The sequence below is a fragment of the Apis florea genome, unplaced genomic scaffold, assembly GCF_048593485.1.
Source record: "Apis florea isolate Af1SG1 unplaced genomic scaffold, ASM4859348v1 contig_3170_pilon, whole genome shotgun sequence".
Classification (NCBI taxonomy): domain Eukaryota; kingdom Metazoa; phylum Arthropoda; class Insecta; order Hymenoptera; family Apidae; genus Apis; species Apis florea.
In genome coordinates this window covers 8129861-8155528 of record NW_028256714.1, presented here as the reverse complement: position 1 = coordinate 8155528, position 25668 = coordinate 8129861, and the positions used below count along the sequence as shown (strand labels likewise).

Sequence of the window (25668 nt, the reverse complement as noted above, 5' to 3'; positions counted from 1 at the left end):
ATTTTATCGAATAATCTTGTAATAACTGAAATTAAATACACATTTTTAATTTGATGTAAATATAATACACAATATACCATGATTTTTAATTTTTTCATTTTTTTATGAAACTACATTTATTAATAATTGCAAATGTTAAACTTTATGCGAAACATTAAATATATTTATGATTTTTTATATAATACATTTTATTATTAAAATATTTTCAAAATTTTATTCAAAATATGAGTTAAATGATTTTATTCTATACTACACATAAAGAAATTTTTTGTTAAGAAAAAATTCCTCTTTAATTCATTATATAATACATAATTCATTATATTTCATACACTTTTATTAATATTAAAATATTTCAATATTTAATTTATACATACAAACTTATTAAAATTAGAATTTTTTGTAAGATAGCATACAAAAAGTATAAATATACAAATAATTTATTTAATTTTTTACTTTAAATATAATACTAAAATAATTAACATTGATTTAAAATTTTTGTTATTTTTAAAATATAAAATATCATAAACATAGAGGATATAATGTTTTAATAAGATATATTTGAAGTATCGATTTTAGATCAATTAAAGATGAAAATAAATATAAATATATTTTTTATTTTTTTTTATATTTATTATATATTATCAAAATTGGAAATCATATTTCTTATAATAGTATCAATACATATTATTTTCATTATTATTTTTATTAGTTATATTACATTCATTTTATTCGACTATTATAGTTATTTAATTTCATTATTTATTAAATATTCTTTCTATTAATAATTATAATATTATAAAATTATAATCATTTAGAATTAATTTAAAAAGAACATAGTAAAATTTTATTTCATATTTATATCTATATAATTTCTTGTTTTTAAATATTTTTAGCACTATTTGATGTATGGAACCAATTTTTGCTCATCTATTGCACAAATCATCAAATATTAAATGTAACATGTCTGTATCTTTTATCAATTTTCAATTATTTTTCAATATTTTACAATTCATATTTCAAATCATATTATTCTAAAATAATGACATTATTATTTAATTAATTAAAATTTTTGATTAAAATTTCCCTTAAGCTTATTTTAAGTTTTTTTTTTTTTGTGTAACTACAAAATAACGCATTGTCTGTTTATTATCAATACAATGATATTATCTGCGATATCTTTACTATGAATTTATACAAAAACATTTGAAATTAATATTTTCTATTTAAATATTTATATACATATTAAAGTATGTATCTCTATTTATATTATATAATTTTTTGTATTAATAATTAAAAAATTTTTTATGACCTATTACTTACTTGTTGAAAAATATATCTTTTCATTGAATACAATATATCTTTATTTTCTTATTTGTATTTGTATTACTTATAATTTGTATTGATTTCATTAAAATATTTAATAATCTATCATAATCTATTCATTAATAATAATATAATAATATATTCACTAAAACACTCAATAGTGAATTTATTTTCGGCATTTCAATTAATTTTCATTCTTCATTAATATTTTTTATAAAACAAAATAAGATCAAAAATGCCGATAAATCGATAACTTTCTATGAAGGAATTTCGTTCACAGTTTAGTGAGTAAATTTCGAGTCAAACTGGCCTACTAACCGATACAAGGAAAGTTGATAGGCTTGTACCAGTTATCGGAAATCTGATACGTTGTTAAAAATATCCGATAAAGTTGTCACGTGATTGGCACAAAGGATGAGAGCGTCTATTTTTAATTCGCAAAACTGAGAAAGAAAAATAAACGAATAAAAGTCGATATTAAAACTTAATATCATCCTCTTTAAAATTCGTCAAGCAATAATTGTTTTTCAATATTTATAAAATCTTATTTCGGTAAAATTATTTTTAATAAATGTTCATCCGTATTGTTATCTCATTATGAAGAATATTTAATTAAATGTCTAACGGAATCATATTTTTTTTTTTTTCAGAATTCAATGGTACAGGAAGGAATAAAAAAAAGAGTTGATCAAACGTTCAAAAATTGCACGAAGCAAATGAAGCAGTGGAGACAAGACAGGCAGATTAACAGGCGATTAATGCGCTCTATGACGCCTGTTTAATGGCCCATGGTCGAATCGTGTGATACACGCGAACGAGTGCACGATTTCCCTCAGAGCTTGAATTAAATGGATAGACAGGAAGAATCCATTTGTACGTCCATTTGTATCAATTGCTTGTGCCAACGTTCAAGCGACGGAAACAAGAGCTCCAGGGAAAAAAATATCGAGAAGTGTTTGATACTTAGTGACGTGTTCTTTTCTTTTCTTTCTTAAGTGTTTTCATCAATATTTGAGAATTTCATAAAGTGATTGTCGATTTTTCGCGTATACTTGGAACGAGTGAGTGATCCGGTTTCTCGTAATTCTCAGTTCGAGAAAAACGTGAGCCAGAGTCGGTCAATCTTTCCGGAAGCTTTTCCAACGAAGGAAAAGGAACGAAACAACTGTATCGAATTACGAACAGAAAGAACTCTCATCGAAGAATATAGTAGTGAAAGCATGTGGTTTTCGCGCGTAAAAGAATTTAATCCTCAAGAGACCAATTTCCCGCGATATTAAAACACCAGGGGATCGAAATTACAGCCAGTGCTAAGGTAAAACCTTACAAATGGATTCGACGAATCGATAATGCACGATTGTAAATCCTGGTTCGGAGCAAACCACGTGTCTGATGAATAATACAATTCCTTCAGTTGCATTCAATTCTCGTCTTTTTGGTCACCAAGGGAAAAGTACCGAATAGAATCGTAAAATCCTTATCGATTGACACTATTACGCATCTTCGCATCACGACATCGTGAACGATAAGGAAATAGTGATCGCGACGTTTCTGTTCACGCGAAGAGTGAATCTTACATGAATGTAATACAGTGTGATCATTATTAAGTGATTAATAAATTGAGCGAAAAGCAATTGTGATTAGTTATGATTTTAGGCAGTGATTTGTATACGAAAAAAAAAAAAATAAGTTAGGAAAACAGCATGAAAGTGATGTGGGTGTATTTATATTCTGATTTCGTATTTTATCATTTTTGTGAATAACTGAAAAAGTGTGTCTGCGACGTTTCATCGAGACCCTTCTTTCCGAGAGAAGAAGGATAAACGTACGAAACGGAAGGAAAGAAAGTAACAGTATGAAGAACCGTCGTGGAAAATGGCTCTACGCTGTATTCGCATTGATCACGTTCCTTCCTCAGCAGATCGGTAAGTTTATACCCATCCTATTTTCGATGTTAGAATTTAAATCGACAGAAATAGTCTAAAATTTATAATTCACATTCATAATTTCACTTGAATTATTATCAAAATTATTTATATATATAAAAAATTAAACGAATTAATTTTATTCTATATTTTTAATGCAGAATAAACTTCTACCAATAATCCATTCAATCAGAAATTATATTTTTTTGATTTTATTAATTATTAATAATTTTCAAAAATTAATACAAATAAAATAGATGAAATATTAAGAATTTTATATAAATTTTTTATGAAGCAATAGGGACTTAGATACATATTTTTATTAGTTATGAATTTATCTATCATTTTGTTATATTGAATTTATAAGTATAAAATAATCTATGCAAAGATTTCACTCAGCAGGTTATTAGTTAATCTTTGTTCAAATAAAATTAACAGTTAATATATAATGTATAGATCATAAAATATACGATAAAACTAATTTCGTATTAACATTTCTTAAAGTTATATATCATATTAAAGATAACGTCAATGAAACATCATATTCACGGTCTTTGTGAAGAATTTTTTGATCGAGTAATTCGCACGCAAGATTTTTTGTAGCAATGAGAACGAAAACTATCCTATAACAGTTATCCGGGGAATTTGCAGCATCAGGAGTAAAAAGTCATGAAATACCAGTAGATAAGAAGCTTCGAGTGCTTTCACAATTAAGAAAAGACACAGCTATTCCGTTCAAGCATTCTTAAGTGTCTTCAACCGCTATCGCGGTTTAGTTGATTTCCATACGATGGATTCGTGGATAAAGGAATTAAGATCGTGGAGAAGCTTCTAGAGAAGACAAGTTGTCAATAATTTTCATGGAATAAATTGATGTTTCAAATATTTTCAATTAATTATACAAATTAATATTAATAAATAATAATTTGAGACATCCTTGGAGAAACGTTTATTTTATTTTCTTTTATGTTTTAATAACTTCATAATAGTAAAAATGAATTTCGAGATATTTTATCTACTATCTCATGATAATTTTATTTTAAAAAGAAATAACTGAGAATTTATTCGCTTATCTTTAAAGGATATAAAATAAAAAGATTCCTTAAAATTCCTCAAATTCGTTAAAGATTGTATAAAGACAAACTAAAGATGATTTTAGTTTTTAATTAATTTTTTAATAATTATCAAAATTCACAAGAATTCATAATTCTAATGCCTATGATTTACAATTTTCTGTATAAAAAGACAGAATTATGGTTCATAATCAACATATAAATATTAATTTTGAATTCTAAATAATGTATACATCAATGAATATGTCTAACAATATCTCCAACAGATTAATGTGAGGAAAAATAAAAAATAATTCAGCATGTTTTTTCGAAATCTTTCAGATATACATATAAAAATCTAAATGTATTTCTGCATACGTTTCTACAAGGATATGAAAAATATACTTCTCAGAAATATTCGCTTAATTATTCTTTCCCGAAAATACACATTTTATGACCTGTTTTTTCATTATTCAGTTATTCAATTTATTGGCATGCTTCTGCCAAGCCTTAATAAGTTCAGACAAATCCAGAATAAAATGTACTTGTTTCCGTTTTTCTATCCCATTCATCTTCTTTTCAAATATTACAACACGATAATACGATAGTTCACTATTCGCGAATGGTTTCGAAGTCTTTTCACGGATATTTGCAATGTATTACATTGTGCTGCGCATAGAGTAAATTGTGTCGCTAAAGAGGGAATCGATAACATAAAAAGTGATGCCTATGCAATATATTTATATGTATACGTATACTTGAAAGCGTACACATATTTTCAATATTTACCAGAATCTGTTTCATAAAACGGATTTTAAAAAGTTTGTACGATGCAATTTATGAAAACTTTTTTAATTAAAGCATTATTGTGATAATGCAAAGTTTGATATTGATTCGTATTCTAAAGATTATATTTTATTATTTTATTATTTAACGATTCAAATGAATGTTTTTTATGATGTAATTGAAATAATACATGATTATTTGAAAACCTATATTACGCTATCATTTTTTATATTATCAATTTAAATTTTTGTAAAATAATATTTTTCTATAATATTAAAATTTTTTATTTCTAATTTTCAATCTATCATTTCTTAAAATAACTTCCTTTTCTATATTTTATAAGCAATATTGCAAGCACTAATCTTGTACATAATATTATAAAAAAATATATAATTGTAAAATCCAGGATGAGAAAATAACTTAGTAATGAAATTAACTTTTATACTTTATTATCTTTTATATTATATTAAATATATTTTAGTATTTCGATAAGTTGATTCATAAAATCGTGTCAATGATCATCTATTTTGCATGAATTTTTATATACATATATATCATATGTTCAAATTCATTAATATTAATTAAATAAAATATATGTTAGGAGAATAAAAAAAAACTTTAAATTAATAAAATTATCAAGTTATTATATAAGAAACATGACGTTAAAATCTAATTTTATTGATTATTAATATGAAATTTTTGATTATATATATATATATACTTTTATGTTATTTTAAACGATCTATATCAGAGCATTAAATATTGAATCTTTATTTATATATGTTATCTAAGTGAAAATATATATTTTTGATTGAAATATTTATAAAATATTACTATTATTATATTTTTTTTGAAAGTTTATAAAATTATTTATTAATTAGAATTATTTATAATAAAATATTTAATAAAGTTGTAAATTGAACACCTAGAAATTATTTGTTCATAATAAAATTATTTGATGAATATATTTACTAATTTGCTATAATACAATAATTACAATACAATAAGAATTGAAATAGATATCTATAAATTGAACATGAATTTTAATATTGAACAGCTATTAATAAGGATATATACATTTTTCTTTCATATATAGTACATTTCAGTTTAATTACACAAATTACAGATATAAAAAATTTGCATAATAATTAATTACATTCTATTACATACAATATTATTTTCTATTACAGATATTCATTACGTATATTCAAATAATTTAACAATATATAATTATATAAATATAATTATTTATTGCATTGTGTATTTTATATATTTTCAATATTTATGAGACACAATAATAATGTGCTTTTCATGTATTGATTTATTTATTAAGTTAACTATTTAAAAGAAAATTTTTATAATAAATCACGAATTTATAAATTTTCTATCAGAATTTTTTATTAAATATCTGAATATTAAATTTTCCGTTATATTTTCATTATGTCATTATAAAAAATATATATAATAATGCTTAAAATTAATATTGCTTACAAAATTTAATATTGTTTTAAATAATATCCATTAAGTTGAATAATTGATTTAAAATATAACTTTATATATATATATATATATATATATATATATATATATATATATATATATATAATCATTGGATTAAAAAATAATAAATTTTAATTTTAAGAATAAATACAAAAGAAATTGAAATGAATTTAATAGGAATGTTAATTTATATAATTTTAAATAAAAATTGATTAACGGTATCATATAACAATAAATCGTATAAGATAAAATTTATATCTAATAATCGTGTAAGATTGATTTTATTAACATAGTTAATAATATTTGTGAAAATATCAATATTCGTAAATATTGTAAATTATAAATATCTTATATCAAAAGTTTGAACAAACATTTTTCCATTTTGATTGATTTTGATTGATTTTGATTGATTTTGATTGATTCTATTAAGATAAAAAATTCAATATATTTGCAATATATCAATTTATCTTGATCATTTCTATCTGTTCTTAATCTATTGTAACTAAATCGATAAAAATTAAATTGAAAAGATTTTTCCATATGCAATGTCAAAATGAAACTTATAATAAATTTATGAATTTGGTTTCACGTGATCTATGACGTTTATGAGAACTTTTCAATGTTAACTCTCAAAGTTTGTTTTGTAATAGTTTGTGATAATTTTGTGATATGCATGAATCAATTTTCAAGTAAAAATAAAATTTTCAATATCCAGCCAAATTGAATCTTTTAAAAAGGAAAGAAATGATCAACAGAAAGATTGATTTCATCAAAGGTAACCTACTCGACAAAGTTAATTATCAATAAATAAGCTGTTGCTTAAAAATGTAATTTTACGAGACGCTCTCAAGAAAATTCACTTTGATGCAATTTCTATGAAGACGATACCTCGTCCCTTGATCTGACCACGTGTATTCCGGGTGAACGGAAACCTGACGAACAGTTGAGGTTGAAGACAAATTTGTTCTACTAATTCGACCGATGTTTATTCTCCCTAAGCTAATAGCTCGACGGAAAGACAATATAACATGTTAATTAAAAAACGGGAATAATTAAGTTTGAAAGTTTTTAATGCGCTACGATTTTCCGCTATCACAATATTTTCGATAAAATTACGTTTGTTGCTTGATTCTAATTAATGTGAGATAAATCGAATATCCAAGGCTTTCGATGTTATTCAAATGACTTTTCATCAGTTTGACATGTGATAATCTTATTATTGTTCGACAGTTATAATCAAAATATTATAATATATAAATATTATATAGTTATTAATAAAAATGGTTATAAAAATTATAAATAGTTATTAATAAAAAGTTATAAATCAATTATATGAACATATAAATAATAAATATGTGATGTGAATTATCTATTTTAATCTTTATAACTTAAAAAAAGTTTATACGTGTATTGTAGTTCAATTATTGTAGTTTAATAAATCGAAGGATTTATCCATATATTTGAAAAATCAACAATAATTGCATTAATTAATATAATTTAACTAATGTAATATCATTAATTAATGCAAAATTAAAATATCTAATAGAAAAAGTTATGTTAATTTAAAGTTATATAGTTATTTATTTAAAAAGTTTGTTATTTAAAAACGATGCTTATTTTATTTAGCTATCTAAGAATTTGCAATAGTATGATGATAATAAAAATCACCGAAAGACAATTTCAATATTTATAATAAATAATTATAAACGATTTGCATATTTATGAAGATTAAAATGATCTAAGTGGATTATTCTATTTCAATATTTTAAACAAAAGAAGTCATCTAAAGAACACTCAAAACTCTTAAAAATGTGTGCATTAATTCTAATTAGTTCTGAATACCTGGATAAAGTCATTGACAGTATTTTCTTTATTTTCGACTAAGCGAACCGTTATGCTTCGTTTTTTATTGAATTCTATGAAAACATCAAGTTTACAATAGCCATTGTTTGGGAACGATAAGCAAATAAATTTGAAGTATATTATTGTAAGTAATTTTTGTCTATAAAATGTAAATATTCTGACTTAAAACTTAATTTTTTGTTTTTTATAATATATTATGAAATTTGCCAATAAAATTTTTTATTATTTTGTTATATCGAATAGAATTAAGTATATGTCTTCAGTTTGAACAGATGAAATAATAATAAAGCACATATTAATATAAATCAAATTTAATTCACTTTATCTTATTAAATTTAAAAATTTTCAATTATCAGATCATAATCATCAAATATCAAATAGAGTTATTAAAATCGAAATGATAATATAAGAATTATATAACAATAAATTGTAAATTCTTATTTATAATTTATTATATATTAATATACTTTTTATTCATAATATATAATTCTATTTCTTATTTTTAATTCTACAGTTATTATATTGATTCTAAAACAATTTAAATTAGATTTAAATCGATTCTATGTTGGTTTTGGAATATATTAATTATATAGAATTTTAGCATTGATTATATATTAATATTAAATCAACAATGTATTGATTATTTAACAAACATTAATATTATTAAAAATTGTATAAAATTTTATCTAATATGCAATATTCGATCATCTAAAGTCAATATTAATCGTCAAGTAATAATTTATCGCCAATGATGCAATAATGATAACGACTTCAGTATGTATAGAATGTCCTACCTATAATCTGCCTATATTTATATGTATATAGCATTCAACACTCAAGATATATAACGAGTGTACTATAATATTTATCGTGATATCTATCCACGTTAGCAAATGTCTAAATCTCCTTCGGATTGAATACGAAAATGAAATATAAAAATATCTTTAGAAGATAAAATGGCCGTAATTATAATTATATAATAGCGAAATTAGCTTATTGTTAAATTTATTGTTATAATTTCGATCATCGTAATTTTAGCCACTCAAAGACTAATTTATATTTCATGAATCTGAAGGATCCGTAAAATGTTCAATCTCGTTATATATAGATATATAATTGTTACAATAAATTTTAGTCTACTCATCGTGCATGTGGACTGCGATGTATTTATATTTAAAACATATAAGCGATAATCGTATACGTGAATATTTAATGCATAATACCGAAAATTTTCTATTAATTATTTCGGAATAAATATTTGAAAATTTTTAATTTTATATTTGAAGTCTTTCTACTTTCCTAGTTTGCTAAAGTTCTCAAAATTTCGTTTCACGGTAGGATTATATTGTACTTATAATCTGCTGCTGTATATGTATTATATTAATAAGGCAATTTAGTTTCATATTTTAGTCTGTTATAGTTATTTCAGATTTTTAATATTGAATATCATTTTAATAAAATTAATTATTTTTACAATCGAAAGCAATATTTCACAGAATTTCATATCTTCATTAAAAAAGAAAATACACTATATATCTACTTTCTTTAATATTATTTTCTTTAAATTTTTATCATATTTCATTATATATATATATATATATATATATATATATATATATATATATATATATATATATATATATATATATAGTATGTAAGTCTTTTCTGACAAAATAATCTTTAAAAAAATCACAAAAATATGTCAAAGATAAACGAATCCTAATTTTACCATGTATTCTATATGTACATATAGAATGTACATTGATATTGTCATATAAATGACATTGCATAAAACACTAAAATAATTGATTCAGCAAACAACCTATTAATAGATAGAATTTCAATTTTTTCTCTAGAATTAATAAAAATGTAAAGCATTAAATTCGTAGAAAAGATTCTGATAGCTTATAAATTTATCAGTAGATAATTAGATATATAATAAAGGTATTAAAAATGTAAATGAATTTGTTGATTAATTGTTTCATTACATTTTTATGAATTTGAAATATGTTATAAAGATATCATTTTAAGTAATTCTTTTTTTTTTTTTTTTTACATATAATCAATGATCGGTTTTAGTTTTTAAGTTATTTACATAAAAATTTTCAATATTTTTACATTGAATTATATTCGCATGTATTCGTAAGATTATGCGATATGTAACGGGCATTTCTCTACTGTTTGTATAAATAAAATAAAGAAATGTTACATTTAATATTCATTTATAATTTGGGTATTCCACGATCATTCTGATCTGCGATAATAAAATAGAAAATAATCCTAGTCGAAAATTATAATGATAATAATTATTTTTGTTGTTATATACACAGAAGAAAACTCGAAAAAGATTCAAGTTTATAAGGAAGTAAATTTTTGATAAGTTCATCCAAGATATAATATTCATACAAGATATATGTATTGTCAGCTTGATTCTATATTTCTGAATAAAGGTTTATTAATAAATATGCATACAAAAATGATTTCGATTTTGAAATTCAAGGTCAAATTTTTTTTTGCATCGTATTCTATTCTTCGCACTCTACTCAAAAAAATCTGAAAGAAATTATGAATCAATTCAATAATTCTCTTGAAAACAAATATTAAATTTTCATTAGTTTTTAAACTCATTTTATTTGTAATTTGTTTACATTCTTCGATTATTAGTGCAACAAAAATAATACTTATTATGATACTTATGATATAGATGATTTCAGATCTATCATTATATATTTAATATTTTCTTTTGTTTCTTTTTTCTTTCTCTATTTAAACAATATTTGCCATTTTTAAAAGTTTTTATATGAAACATATTGCAATATATGTATCAACTCGATTGATTGATTTAAGTTAATAGTTAACTGAAAAATGATGTTTCAGTTTTGTATAAGCTATTAAGTTAAAAACTTTTAGAAATGTAAATTCAGTGTTATTTAAAAAGCGAGAAAGAAAAAGGAAAAAAAAAAAAGAAAAATACTGTAAAGAACTTTGTCGAAAAAACAAGTAAAAAGAATGATGGAGCGCAAAAATAAAATAACAAAACATCTATGAAAAGAATTTATTGGAGATGTTCACAATTAATGTTTCTTTTCGAATGTATTTAATTTTTCTTTTTCTCGATGTATTTTCATTGTTCATAAGGAAAGAATGTATGTTTGCGGGTAACTCATATATTAAAGCTGATTGCCGATAATGTGTAAAAAAATTGTTCAAAATGAAGTCATTTATTATTATTAATATATTTCAAATTCATTAAAATTAATAAAAAAGAACAGATTGATCAAAAACATATTTAAAAATATTATTATTTAATCATTTATAAATCATCTTGTAATTCAACTCTTATTAGTCTAAAATATAACTTGCCAGATAACGTTATAGACATGTTTACGAGTAGATTTAAGAAATCTGCACTTTTTTTTGCTTTTCTATCTCTTTTTTTTCATTGCTGTTTTCACATTAATATTTTATGTTCTCTTTCTTAATATTTGTAAAATATGTTAATTAAATTTCAAAGAATAGTAATTAATCGTATAAAAAATAAAATGTGTGAGAAAAATTTGTATAAAAATTTGATATTGAATATTAGAAAAAAAGATTTTATGGAAATTTTAAAATGGAAAACTTATTTTTTTATAATATTTTTGTCATAAACTTTTAAATAATAAAAATTTATTTATTTCAATCACTGATAATATTTCTTCAGATAATAAATTAAATAGAAATTGATATAAAAAAATAAGAATGTAAGAAAATAGAAGAAAATAAATTCAAAATATATTAAAAATATATATTATATATTCAAGTTTCAACAAAATAAATTCACTAAATAATAATAAATTTGTTCATTAAATGATTGAAATTAAATTTTGAAAAAGGATATAGAAATTTAAAGTATTCACAGTTATCATAGAATTTTGTTAAGCTTTTGTTAAGCTTTTCAGCATAAAAATTCTGGGCTTTGCAAGTATGTTATATTTGTTATATTAATGTTATATTTTAATGTATCTTTTATTTTCGATAAGTTAAGTTACAATAATAGCAAGAAGAATAATATAGATGATTATGTAATGAAAATGTAATTAATTATGTAATGATTGTTATTTTATCAACAAATCAGATTTTGTGTTTATAATAAATTTATAAAGATTATAAAGCAATAAAGTTTATAAAACAACAAATAACTATTAATCAGAACTTAAGAATTGAAAAAAATTTTATTTCATTATTTTTCGTATTTTAATTATGTATGTTACTTTTTTCTTATGAACATTTAAACGAAAAATTTTAAAACAAAATTATTTATTACTTAAAAGTTTTATTAAATGTTATCATTACAAAAAATCTTTCCTTATACTACGTAGTTGATAAAATCGAGATAAAAAAAATTGTTAATAATTAATTAAAATATTCTTAAAGCGATTCAACTTAACACCGATACCTCGCTATTTCGAAAGATGGTGCCCCAGAATTGCCCAGGCAGACGTGTTACACGTTTGCGGAATGTGGTTGATTGTAAGTTGAGAACCCAATTTGCCAAACTCAAGTTCGTCGTTTGGGAGTGGAAAGAGATGCACACCGCAAGGACGTTGTGGCATTCTATTGAAGTTGTAGCAGTTGATGTTATTATAGTATGTTTAGGAAGCTACTCAAACGGATATTGGATTAACGTATTTTTTTAATTCCATAGGAGAATGTCAAAATTAAGATCGAAACTATCGATACATTATTAAATAATATATTATTTAAGCACAAAATGCTTATTAAATAATTTTACATTATTTCGTAAACATTTTTCTCTTTCTGAAATTATTCTCTCTGAATATACATTTTATTTTTGCCATTTCATACAAATGTAAGTCATACATACAAAAAGAATTACTATATTTTTTGTTTTAGGAAATTAATTTACTTGACAAAAAATTATTTTTAAATTACTATAGTTTTTCTATATTGTGCATATTGGTTTTATTATCTCTTATATTAAATATATATATTATATGTATATAAATATATATACATATTATAAGTAAAGTTACAGAAAAATTATCGATTTCGATGATTTTAAAATATATTATAAAGCTCAACATTTTTAACAATTTTTTTTTAAAACGTATAACCAAATAATATTTAGAATGTATTTTTATAAATTATAAGCAAATAATATTTAAAATAGGACTTCGATTAAGTGGTTTGATCGTTTGCAGTCTCGGTCATCCAGAGTCGTCTCGATTATCGAAAGTTCATCTGTTTATTAAAAATGCGTTTGAAAATAAAATTCTCGAAAATTGCTATCGATTATTTTTCACTAGAGAATATTACATTGAGATTGACTTTGAAATTGAGTAATTTTCACTCTTAATGAGTGTCCATAACAAAAAATAATTCTCGATAGTAAATTTCGAAAATTTTATCACAAATATAGTTTTTATTCTTATTAATTTAAAAATTTTTTTAGAACTTTTACTTTTATAATTAATTTTTTTTCATTAGATTTTTTCTGTCATTTTTAAATTATTTAAATAGCTATTACTTAATACTGATTATAGTCTCGAAAATAAATTTCGAACATCGAATATAAGATATGGCTAATTAAACAAATTTAGTTAATTATATTGATTGATTAATTCAATTGTGAATTCGAATCATGTTTTATGATCAAAATAGTTTTAGAAATGATAAGGAAGATTGTGAAAAATTATGATAAAAGATATTGTTCATTATTTTTTTTAATTCTCAGAAATGAAATCTTTCAAAAATAAATGATAGAATATCTCATAATGAAAAACAATAGAAAGGCTTTTATTAAATTATCATAACTTAAAAGATCCAAAAGTAGTACTTAATGAAATCGAATGATAAATGATGTAATCACTCGTAGTAAAGATTGCCTAGTGAAACAGACGAACGGATAGAGCGTAAATCATTCCTATTGAGCTTATCAAAGTGATTCACGCGAGTAATCGGCAGCATTATGCAAATGATCTGTAAAATTATTATGCCTCTTCAGGCATTAACAGACAAGAGCGAATCTGAACTTTCCATTAAATACAAATATTTTTATCGCGGCTAACCAGAAATATCAGTTAGACGAAAAGATAACGTACTTTTCCGATAGCTGAATTATATATCAAATGCTGTATATCATCAAATCATTTATCATTATTCTTAAGGTTTTTTTTGATTCATTAGGTTCATTCAAATTAAATACAACTTTAGCTAATTTTGGTTCAGATTTTCAAGAATAATTGGTTTTGCTCGTTATATTGCATTTTTAGTGACAATTATTGAAAAAAATTCTCGTTATATTCAATGAATTGAAGATATTGTTTAAATATATTAATTTAATTGTTTTCATTAAATAACACAATTAAATAATATTATCGTTAACATTTTGTTTATAAACAAGTGTTATTTTTATTAAATTCTATTTAAATTTCTAGATTTTCTATAGTTTTATGTGAGAACAAATAGAAAGATTAGTAAAAATGAAATAGTTACACAATAGAGAGAGAGCATAAAAGAGAGAAGCAAGACAGTAGAATTTCATTTGTTTCTATTCTAGAACTACCAAGCTTTGGGAAGATCTATCCGAAAAAAAAAAAATAGTTTATCGATTTATAACGAAAGGAAAATTTAAATATGTATTTTATATTTTCATTGTAAAAATTTAATTACGATTTCATCCTTCTTTAATTTCTTATAGAAAATTTTAAAATTAAAAAACAAGAAATATGCTAATATATTCATCAATTTTTTTTAATATACAGGATTGTTATATATAGAATTTTAAAAGTCAAAACAAACACAAAATTTAATAATATAATGTCAGTTAAATTACACTTATTAAACTTACTTATTAAATTATAAATAATTTAAATTTGCATGGAAGAAAAAGTGAAGCAGAAATCCATGAGTACAGTAAAGCTATTTCACTTTATATATTTAACATGTATCTTCATTAAATGCAAATTTTAATTTATTATAATATATATATATATTTATTATAAATTAATAAATAAGTCTCAAACTACATTTCTATATATTAACTTTTGTTTTGATTTCTAGAATTAATCCTCCAAAGATATTTTATAATATATTAATATCCTGTATATTTTAAAATAATGAATATATACATATCTACGAATCGAGTGTAAGGAATTTATTAATCTAATATAATTAATAAATTGTCTAAATGAAATTCAATGTAAGCTATTCCTTCTTATCATCGATATCCTTGTTCCATTTATCCTAAAAAGCACAGGGAAAAGTAACCGTCTTTTATAATTATTGTCGACATGTTTGTTAAATTTATATGCATAGACAATTCGTATTAGATATTTTATTATTAGAACCTAATCAATTTCTATTGCAGAATTATTTACTTAGTCATCGAAAAAAATAATGATTTCAAAATGGATTTAAAAATTTTTAAAGCATATTTAAATTTGTTAATTATATCGATTTTATGGAAAGAAGTACATACAAACAGAAAAAAAAATTAATATTTTAGGAGCGATATTACGAAATCTTGGATAATAACATCTTTTGAAATTTATGTATTCGTGAATTCCATTTATTATAATATTAAAAATGATTAAAGATGATTAAAATTATTAAACGATAATGAATAATATTGAATGTTTTAGTTTCAATTCTCTTAATTATTAATAAATTATAATATTTAGTACTTATTTTCCAATTATTGAAATATAATTTGTATATAAATTAAATAGAATATACTACACAATATATTTTATTCTATATTTCTATTATGTTGTTATACCATGTTATTATTATTACTAATATGCTATTATTATTTTCATTGAAAAATTCATTTAAATTTAATTTTAAAAAATATGATAGGAATTAAATGATTTAGAAAATCAATGATTAATTTAATTAATTTGATTAATTTTATTCTATAACTTTTCGTTTGAGTAATAAATATATATTTATTTTTTATTCCAACAAAAAATTTCAATAATTTGTTTTTTATTAGTTATATTTTTATATTTTATTTATATATTTTTAAAATACACTTTTAATCTAAATATTTATTATCATTTTCTAATTTCATCATTTAATCTAATATATAATATATGATGATATATTTATATATATTTTTATTACTTTTTTACATTATTATTTTATTACTTTCTACATATTGTCAATCCCTTCTTTGACAAATAATATAATCTTTATTATAATATAACATTATTATATTTAAGTTAAATGGAATGGTTCTCAGAATATTGTGAAATATTTATTAACATTTCTACCAAACTTACATAAAGAGCAAATAACCACAAGTCCTACTAATTCTGTTTGCAACTGCAAGTAACATTGCTCCCTAGAGTGTGTGATCTCGTTTACTTAACTGCAATTGTGAATTTTAGTAGAAGTGATAAATCGTTTGATCATAATATGAAATATGAAATGAAATGAATAAGATAGACAATAATCTATTATAGAGTAATAACAATAAATTCAATAGTTACTTTTAAAATTTTAGAATAATATAAATACGTGAAAAGTGCATAAAATGGATTTATTTGTATGAAATAAATATAATAATATAATAATAGATTATAAACTAAAAAAAATTCAATATTATTAATTTAAAATTATATACGAAGATAATATTTATAAATTATAAATATATTATTTATATAAATTAAAATATATGTATTTATATGTGAGACTTATTTTCCTAAACATATTATTGCAAATATTACTACATTTTATATATAGTAATGGATAAAAATGCAAGTTTATTACTTTTAAAATAGAATAACTTTTTCAAAATTGGATTAAACGATTTGAATTTTTCAAGAAATTGAAAGAATTAACTACATGACATATAAAACAAAATTTCAAAAAAATAAAATTGCTTTTTATAACTTTTTTTATTTAAATTTATAATGAAAATTAAAAAAATGTATTTTGTAGATTTATATCAGTTTTATATACGTGTTAAAAATTTCATTAAATTTGTTGCTATGAAACATTGCTAACAAATATAAATAAAAATATAAACGATTAAAAATAGAAATGAAAATGAAACAAATGAATATTTTTTCAAAATTTTTGTAATAAATTTAAAATTTTTTACATTTTTCGATGTCGCTTGCATCAATTGATTCCAATGAAAATTTCAGTATATATGTATATGATTTTATATATGAAAATTTTAATATTATATATATAATTGAATAAATTATACTATAAAATCTGATGACAACATTACGTTTAACTTTTCGTTACAGAAAATAGAAAAGTTATAAAAAATTGTTTATTATTTTCTTCGCAATTCCGATTAATTAAAATTTTTCCAAATATTTTTTCATATTTTATTTAAATTAATTCCTTTAATTTTCCAAAAAAACTCAAGTTATTTAATTCGATTTTTAATTAAAATTATTTTATTTTAATGGATAGTTTGTTCACTATTTTATAGCTTATTATGATATTATTCGTAATTATTAAAACATTTTATATGACAAGTGGTTCAGATTAACAGAAATATATAATGTAATCAAACATAATTTATTCCATATTTTGACAATTATTTTTTCAAAAATGAATTTTTCGATAAATAATTTTTTTTATACACATAATATTTAGAAATTAATAAAACAGTGAATTTTCTAGTGAGATTTTTCACACTATTTTAATTATTAACGATATCGCAAAGTCTTGATGTGTGTTAAATTCTGTCTTTATGAGATTGTTCGCCGTAATCACTGTGTATTAATTCTATTTATACGTATTTAGTATGATTAAATAGTTTGAACAAAGTTTAATTTCGTTACTGAAATAACATCATACTTTTCTAGAAGTACTTCTTTTTTTTTTTTTATAAAAAGCATTTTATACGAGAAAAATAAATAAATTGAATATTTCAAATAAGAACTAAGTTTTATTAATACATATTATATAATATGTATAATAATATATTATAATAATAAAATTAATTAAATTTGATAGTTGAATATTAGATTGATAATTACTATCTATTATACATATATCAATATTTATATAATATTTATCTATTTATTATATTTCGTATGTTTAATATGTAATATGGAATTGTGTAATAAGAGTTATTATTAATAAATTGATTTCAATTTAATTTTATCACATATTTATTCTGTACATATCAGAATTATACTATTAAAGAAACTTGGGAAACTATTACTAATTCGGATTTAGAAACTTGACATTTCATGTACATCGTGTATAATTAATTTGAAAGTCTTGATTGAAACTCGGTCAAGTGTTCCACTTGTTTATGATTTGAATACTAATATGTTTATATTTCGAAATTATATCATTTTGTAATTTGAAAGACATCGGTGATTACAACTAGTTTTCGTCTAAGACGAAACAATTGTTAGAAATTTAATAAATATACTCTATACCATATCTTGCAAATTACCTACACCTTATTCTATACTTTACAAAAATTAGATTAATAGATTCAAATTGTAATTGGAAATATAATAATATATAAAAGAATTTATATATTAAATTTTATTTATAAAGTTTATAATATTACATTTATAATACTAATATTTCATCATGGATTTTATCATTTAAAAAATAATACTTAATTTCTTAATTTCTAATTAATTCAATTTACATCTGGTATTAATTTTATATATATATTGTCTTCAATGAAATATTTAAATAGTTTAAATATGCATGAAATATAAAAATTGAATTTTCATTTTTCTTCATGACTTATTAAAAATGTAAGAAAATTGTTTGGCAAAAATAGTTTGAGATATTTTATATATACAAAGAGGAAATAACTGATATTGTTAAAATGATTTTGGTCAATGACACCCAGAGAAACACGTCATAGGGAATGCGATAGTCGATGGTATTTTATATCGCAATTGAAAAATAGCTACAATTCATAAAACATTCTCGCAGATTCTTTGACCTAGTTTCTAGTGCCGATAAGTCCGCGCAAAATGGGTTTCCCAGGGTTTTAGGAGTACTGGAAGAATATTTGGTAGATGCTACTGAAAAAGATAATTGCAAGAAAGCGTATTTCTTTTTTTTTTTTTTGCAGACAAGTTTTAAAAAGTTAAAAAGAAAAAGTTATTTCAATACACTTTTTACGTGAAAAATTTAAATATATAATTAATGAAAATATTACGATTCATTATATCAATCATTTGTTATATCAACAGGTAGAATAAGAATGAAATTTAAGATTGAATTTCTCTTAGAAATACATTTATTATAATAGTTATACATAAATAATATAATAGATAACTTTATAAAGAATTTTAAGAATATGTAAATAAAATTTTAGTAAATAAATGACATAGTAAGTTAATCAACATTATGATAAGAGAGGATAATAACTTTATTTACTTTGAATATTTTTATTATTTGTAACAATATAAAAAATTTTTTATGATTCTATTTGGTATGAAGAATAATTTGCGAGAATAAGTATATTTTTTTATATTTTGTATGAATGGATGCGTTGAGGACATTTCAAAGTCATCTGTATTTTTTTGATTAAGATACTGTAATTTTTCTATGTCTATGTAATAAGTGGTTTTGAAATAATATTGAGAGACATAGTAATTAGATCACTTTGGTATATTATCATATGAAAATTATTTCAATTGATTTTTATATCAATTTAAAATAAAAAGATTCTTAAATAATTTCAAATAATTATTAATTATTTATTATTTTAGAAATAATTCTAAATTTCTATAATCCTATATTTCTTTTAAATATAATATATATATAATTAATATTTTAATTTTTAATTATCATAATATTCATATAAAATTGTTTAATAAATAATAATGTGTAATGTTTTGTATTTGTTGACTTTTTGCCATGTACAATTTCAATCATTACTTTATCATGATTTCTGAGGAATGTTCTATTTGTTACAGATGTTTACATTATAAATTCACAAAAACGAAAGAAAGATGGAAAGAAAACATATCTTAAGTTCTCCAAAATTTCAGCAGATAAATTCTATATCATATATGCGTTTCTTTTAGAAAGAAAAGAAAAGCTAAACAGAAATAAAAACATGTATTTTACGAAAGGGTTCACGAACCGTCTCCAAAGAATTCAAATTTTTGCAAAAATTCTAGCTTTGCACGATGAAGAATCACAGTACATAAATCCATAAGGAACAATATATCTAGATAACACATAAATTTCTTTCCTTCTTTCTGACCTGAATATACTATGAAATGCGTATCACGGTTACCATTCATACCTAGATGAAACTGTTTTCACCACATTCGGAATCAATAATGCAACGCACTATATGTACGTACTTATACATACATTCGCTGTTCAAAACACTTTCTCAATGTTGTATAAGTGACAACATTAAAACAGTAATAAATTTAATAAATTTTAATTTTCTTATTTTTATTGCAATGAAAGTTATTATTATAATATTGCTAATTTTAAATTTTCTTACATAAGAGCTTCTTCTTTGTAATGTATTATAAATAACAGTTAACATTTCTATTTAATTAATATTAAAATTCCAAAAATACATTCATTGATTAACGACACGAAGGTGAAAACGAAAAAATCCTCCACGAAGGAAAAACAGTTTAGTTGGAGATAAATCTAATCCAATACATCTGGCTGACATAAATTTTTCTTGTTTTTTTTTTTCGTGACCTCTAATACAGTTGCGAGCATCATATCAGCAGATATTATTCGTAGATGAAACTATATTTTCACCATTTTCAAGATCAATAGTGCACCGTGGCGGATACACCCTCTAGTGTCTCTTATTGTGGCTGAAGAATAGCTGCAATCCCGAAACATCCGTGGATTCTCTGACCTCTTTCGAGGCGTCTGTACCTTTTCTACACCTTCCTTCTCTATCCTTTGTACGATCTCCATCTTCATCTTGAACCGTTTCATCTTGAACCTCTCTCCTCCTCTGCGTACCAGCATTTCTCTTCTTCTTCTAGTGGAGCACCTTTTACTCAGCGTATGCCAAGTATGTATTTCCGTGTGCACACTGTTCAAGTACCATCTACTATAGAACTTTCTGCCGTGCGTCTTCGTGTTTTCTGGTAATTCGATGAAACGGTAAATTGCTTTTCCTCTCTTATTCCCGTCCTTACCGACACTCGCAAAACTTTTGTCGCAATATTATCTTATATTCGGGGAAGGATCCGCGTTCTCGATATATGTGACGACTGTTCTCTTCGCCCTTGTTTTTCAATAATCGTAATATAATTTCTATTCTACAATGAAAAAGGAAATCGTCACACATTCGTTCAGTAACGAATAAGGGGATGAAAAATTTTTAAAAGTTACTGGATCGAAAGCAAAGAGTGGATTTGTATGAGAGGATTAAATTTGTTTGGCGGAAAAGTTATTCGTTTGACTTGGTGTTACGTTAAAAAAGTAACGAAGTTAATTTTAATGTAATATTTTATATTTTGCATAAGCTCTTCTATGCACAGATTTTTTATTGGATAAGTCGTTAATTTTTCGAATAAATTTTAGAATTCTTCCGGTAAATAAAACTTGAAACATAAAACAATTTTTTAAAAATTATTTCTATATCTTATGTTAATAATATTATTATGAAAATAATTGAAAGCATAATAAATATATGTTATATATGAAAGATTAGACAAGTGAAATAGATCAGTTATAATCAGATAAATAAAATAAGCTAGTTATGATGAGACACAAAATAAGTATGTTATTATAAATACGATACAGTATAATAAATTATGAAATCGATTTGAATCTATTTATTCAACTGTAATAAAAGATGATATTCAAATTTAAATTTAAAAATTAGATTAGCTTACGTCAATCTGTCAATTAACATTTGTATCAATCCGTCTATTCTTTTAATATCCTTTGATGTTTATCGAGTTTATAAAATCCTTATTTCAATTTTAAATTAGTATTTCTTAAATTGAAATAATTTTTAACACGTATGCGATGCATGCACAAGTGAAATATTTTATAAATATATTTATATTCAATGAATTCAATCGGACTATTCTTTTTTCTTATTCTATATTTCGTTTTTAATTAATTTATCTGAAATTTATCCAATGAAATAAGAATATTTAAAATAAGATATAAAATTTTTTATATTTTCATACATATTATAAACTTTTTCTACTGTTTTTAAATGTCAAATTAATTTATAATCATTATAATATATAATTATTTTTTCTTAGAATATATTAAACATTCAATAATAAGTATGTTTTATTATATATATCCTATAATAGCATATTTAAATACAAACAGCTTTAAACATAATTTCATATATTCAATGTGTAAACATGAAAAATGACTAAAAATGAAAATTTACTTAAACTCTTTGAAATGTATGAAATATTTCGTTTGAAACGAGTTCAACTTTTCATCGTGTGCAACAAAAAAATTTCCCAAGCAATTTCTCTGTGCTGATTATTTCGTGAACCGGCTGCGAAAAAGAAAAAGAATAATAACAAAATATCTGTTTTCGGTGTGTCGTTTTCACACGAGAATTGGTGTAATTTAATGTAACGTTACGTAATAACAGACAGGGAATTCTATGCGCAAACATGCAAAGAGTAACATCCCTCAAATCCGGTGACCTGTTTCGTATATCTGTAATGTAGTACAATTTTCACGAGAGCTACATAGTGTTGGTGAGAACATATAGATGGCGAAATGGTGGTATTGTGTACCGCGTACATACTATATAAATATAAGCTCCTTCGCTCGTGGGCTTTTCTTTTTGTCTGCTATTCCTCTTATTTTTCCGCAATTCGATACGCCAGGAAAATTGCAGCCGCAGTTCCAGTAATGCTTTCGAACTATCGCCGCCACATAAATATTTCTATTGTACGTATTGATTTCTTATTCGATTATTCGAGGAGATCAACGCCTGGTAAATCGATTTTTATGGCGATATGGGCGTGCCTCATTGAGACTCACAAGCTCTGAAAGGAGAGGATTATACCGGATCAAGCGTAAATAACGATGCACATTTACCGTAAAAAGAAGTATATATCAAAATACCTTCTATTTTATAAGATGTTTATGAGTGGAACTATAAAAATGGCTATACGAAAATAAGACTTCATCGAATTAATCTCAGCAATCTCTTATTTTCAGCAATTGGAATTTAATGGAGATTATGATATCTATAATTATATCTACCATATTCAAAATTATTAAGAGGTATTATTTGCTTACTCTTTTTAAATTTATTAAAAATTATATTACTTCATATCATTTTAAATTGTTGTTACGTTGTTGCGATTACTATAAATTTTGTCAATCCTCTTACATCTTACGGATGTTTTACTTTTTGTTACATATTACGTTTTCTAAAACGACAAATCTAATAAATCTGTCAGCTATCGATCATTTTCTTCTCTTTTTATGTTTTATATTGTCTATATTTTATTTATACAATATCTCAATTAAATACATATACAGATATTTATGTATACTTATATATACATTTGAATAGATATAAATAATCAAATCAAATAGCATATTGTATATAGATATATTAAGAATATAAGAGTTATAATAAACTGAATACATGTGAATGCTGGAAATTCTAATAACGCATAATATAATAATTTTAGCAATTTTTGATATAATAATTATGATATAATAATATAATAATATATATTAAATATTGTAATTAAATAATAAATGAAGAACTAAATGATGTGTAATCAAGCGTGTCAAATTTTTTAAAGAAATTAAATATTTGAAGAAAAATCAAATATTTTTTACAATGTAAAATTTTTTATTGATAGTAATATTTATAAAAATATTAATATTTCTTTAATATAAGAGATGCGTAATTTTAGAAAGAAAATTAAAAATTTTTAATAGAGAGTTATTTTTCAGTAAAATTGTATATTCATGTTATATACGTTCAATATATAACATCGTTCATACAAATAGCGGAAATACTTCGACAAGATCGTGTAAAAGTTATAGAATTCGTATATCAGAGCTTGCATCTTGAAATTCTCGCTGACCCCTATGTTTCGGTTGGATCAGCCAAAGATGTAAACTTTTCAAGCAACTTGTTGACTCTTATGCAGTGGTGATGCACACGTGCCGATGCACATAACTTTTACGCTTTATTGTTGCAGCCATGAAAGTTACAGAAGTAACAGAATGGTCGATTCATGTGCAGACAATGCAGATACTAACAGATGCTGCCTAGAATTTCATTCAATTGAATGCTATTGAAATAAGTTTTAATATTATTTTAGAACTTGCAGTTAAATTTATTCGACGGATTCGTTCTGGACAAATATTTATAAAAATTGTTGTAAGAAATTTTTTCAGATAAAATCGAATTTACAAAGAATTCAAAGTTTTATAAAACAAATACGTGTATCCTTGTTGCAAGTCATAAGAGTTTTACAACAAGAAGGCATGAACAAGTTATTTTACGAAAAATAAGAAATACATCAAATGTAATATTATTCAAAAAATTTAATATTTTTCTAATTAAGAAAAAGAAAAAACTATTAAATTATGAAAAATGAATATAGTTTATTCATAAAAAAAAGTGCTTAAACAGGCTAAATATTCTTAATCAACTCAAATTAGCATTATTAATATCTATCAATTTTTAAAATCGTTATTTGAAAATTTAATCCCAATTATGTATATTAGCAACAATTATGATGTTAAAAAAAATTACAGAAAATATTTTCATTTTGTGACTATCTCTTTTATATGATTTTATCAATCATAATCACAACATAATTCAAGATGAGAGATTATTGAAAACATAACAATAAATTAAATCATTCTTCAATGACTTTTTCTATTATTTATGTTATAAATTATAATTTTTAAAGCAATCGACCTAATCTTTATTGTGATACAATATTATATACAATTACAAAAGCAAAACAAATATTAAATGATATAGTAACCACTTTCGTAAGAAATATCTATTCAAATCGTTCCATTAATTTCTATATTCGCAATGAAAATTTGAACTACCGGAATAATTAACTAAATTAGAAAATAGATAAATTTAAATAATTTTTCACATAAATGTAATTGATTGTTTAATTTTAAAAAATTCAAACAAAATCAAAAGGCTACATAACAATTTATTTGAATAAAATATAAAAATTAAATATTTGAAAATAATCAAAAAGTATATATGGCTTAATGAATAACATTTACATAGGATT

General features: G+C 22.4%; 1 protein-coding gene across 1 annotated transcript in view; it reads left to right on the top strand.

The window, feature by feature from the left end:
- Positions 1-25668, top strand: part of LOC100869743 (protein amalgam) — a 301201-nt gene that overhangs the window by 6306 nt on the left and 269227 nt on the right. The window contains exon 2 of the mRNA XM_086910211.1: positions 1974-3248. Within this exon, the coding sequence (XP_086766337.1) occupies positions 3179-3248 (70 nt within the window). The 5' untranslated portion in view covers positions 1974-3178. The remainder of the gene's footprint in view (positions 1-1973; positions 3249-25668) is intronic.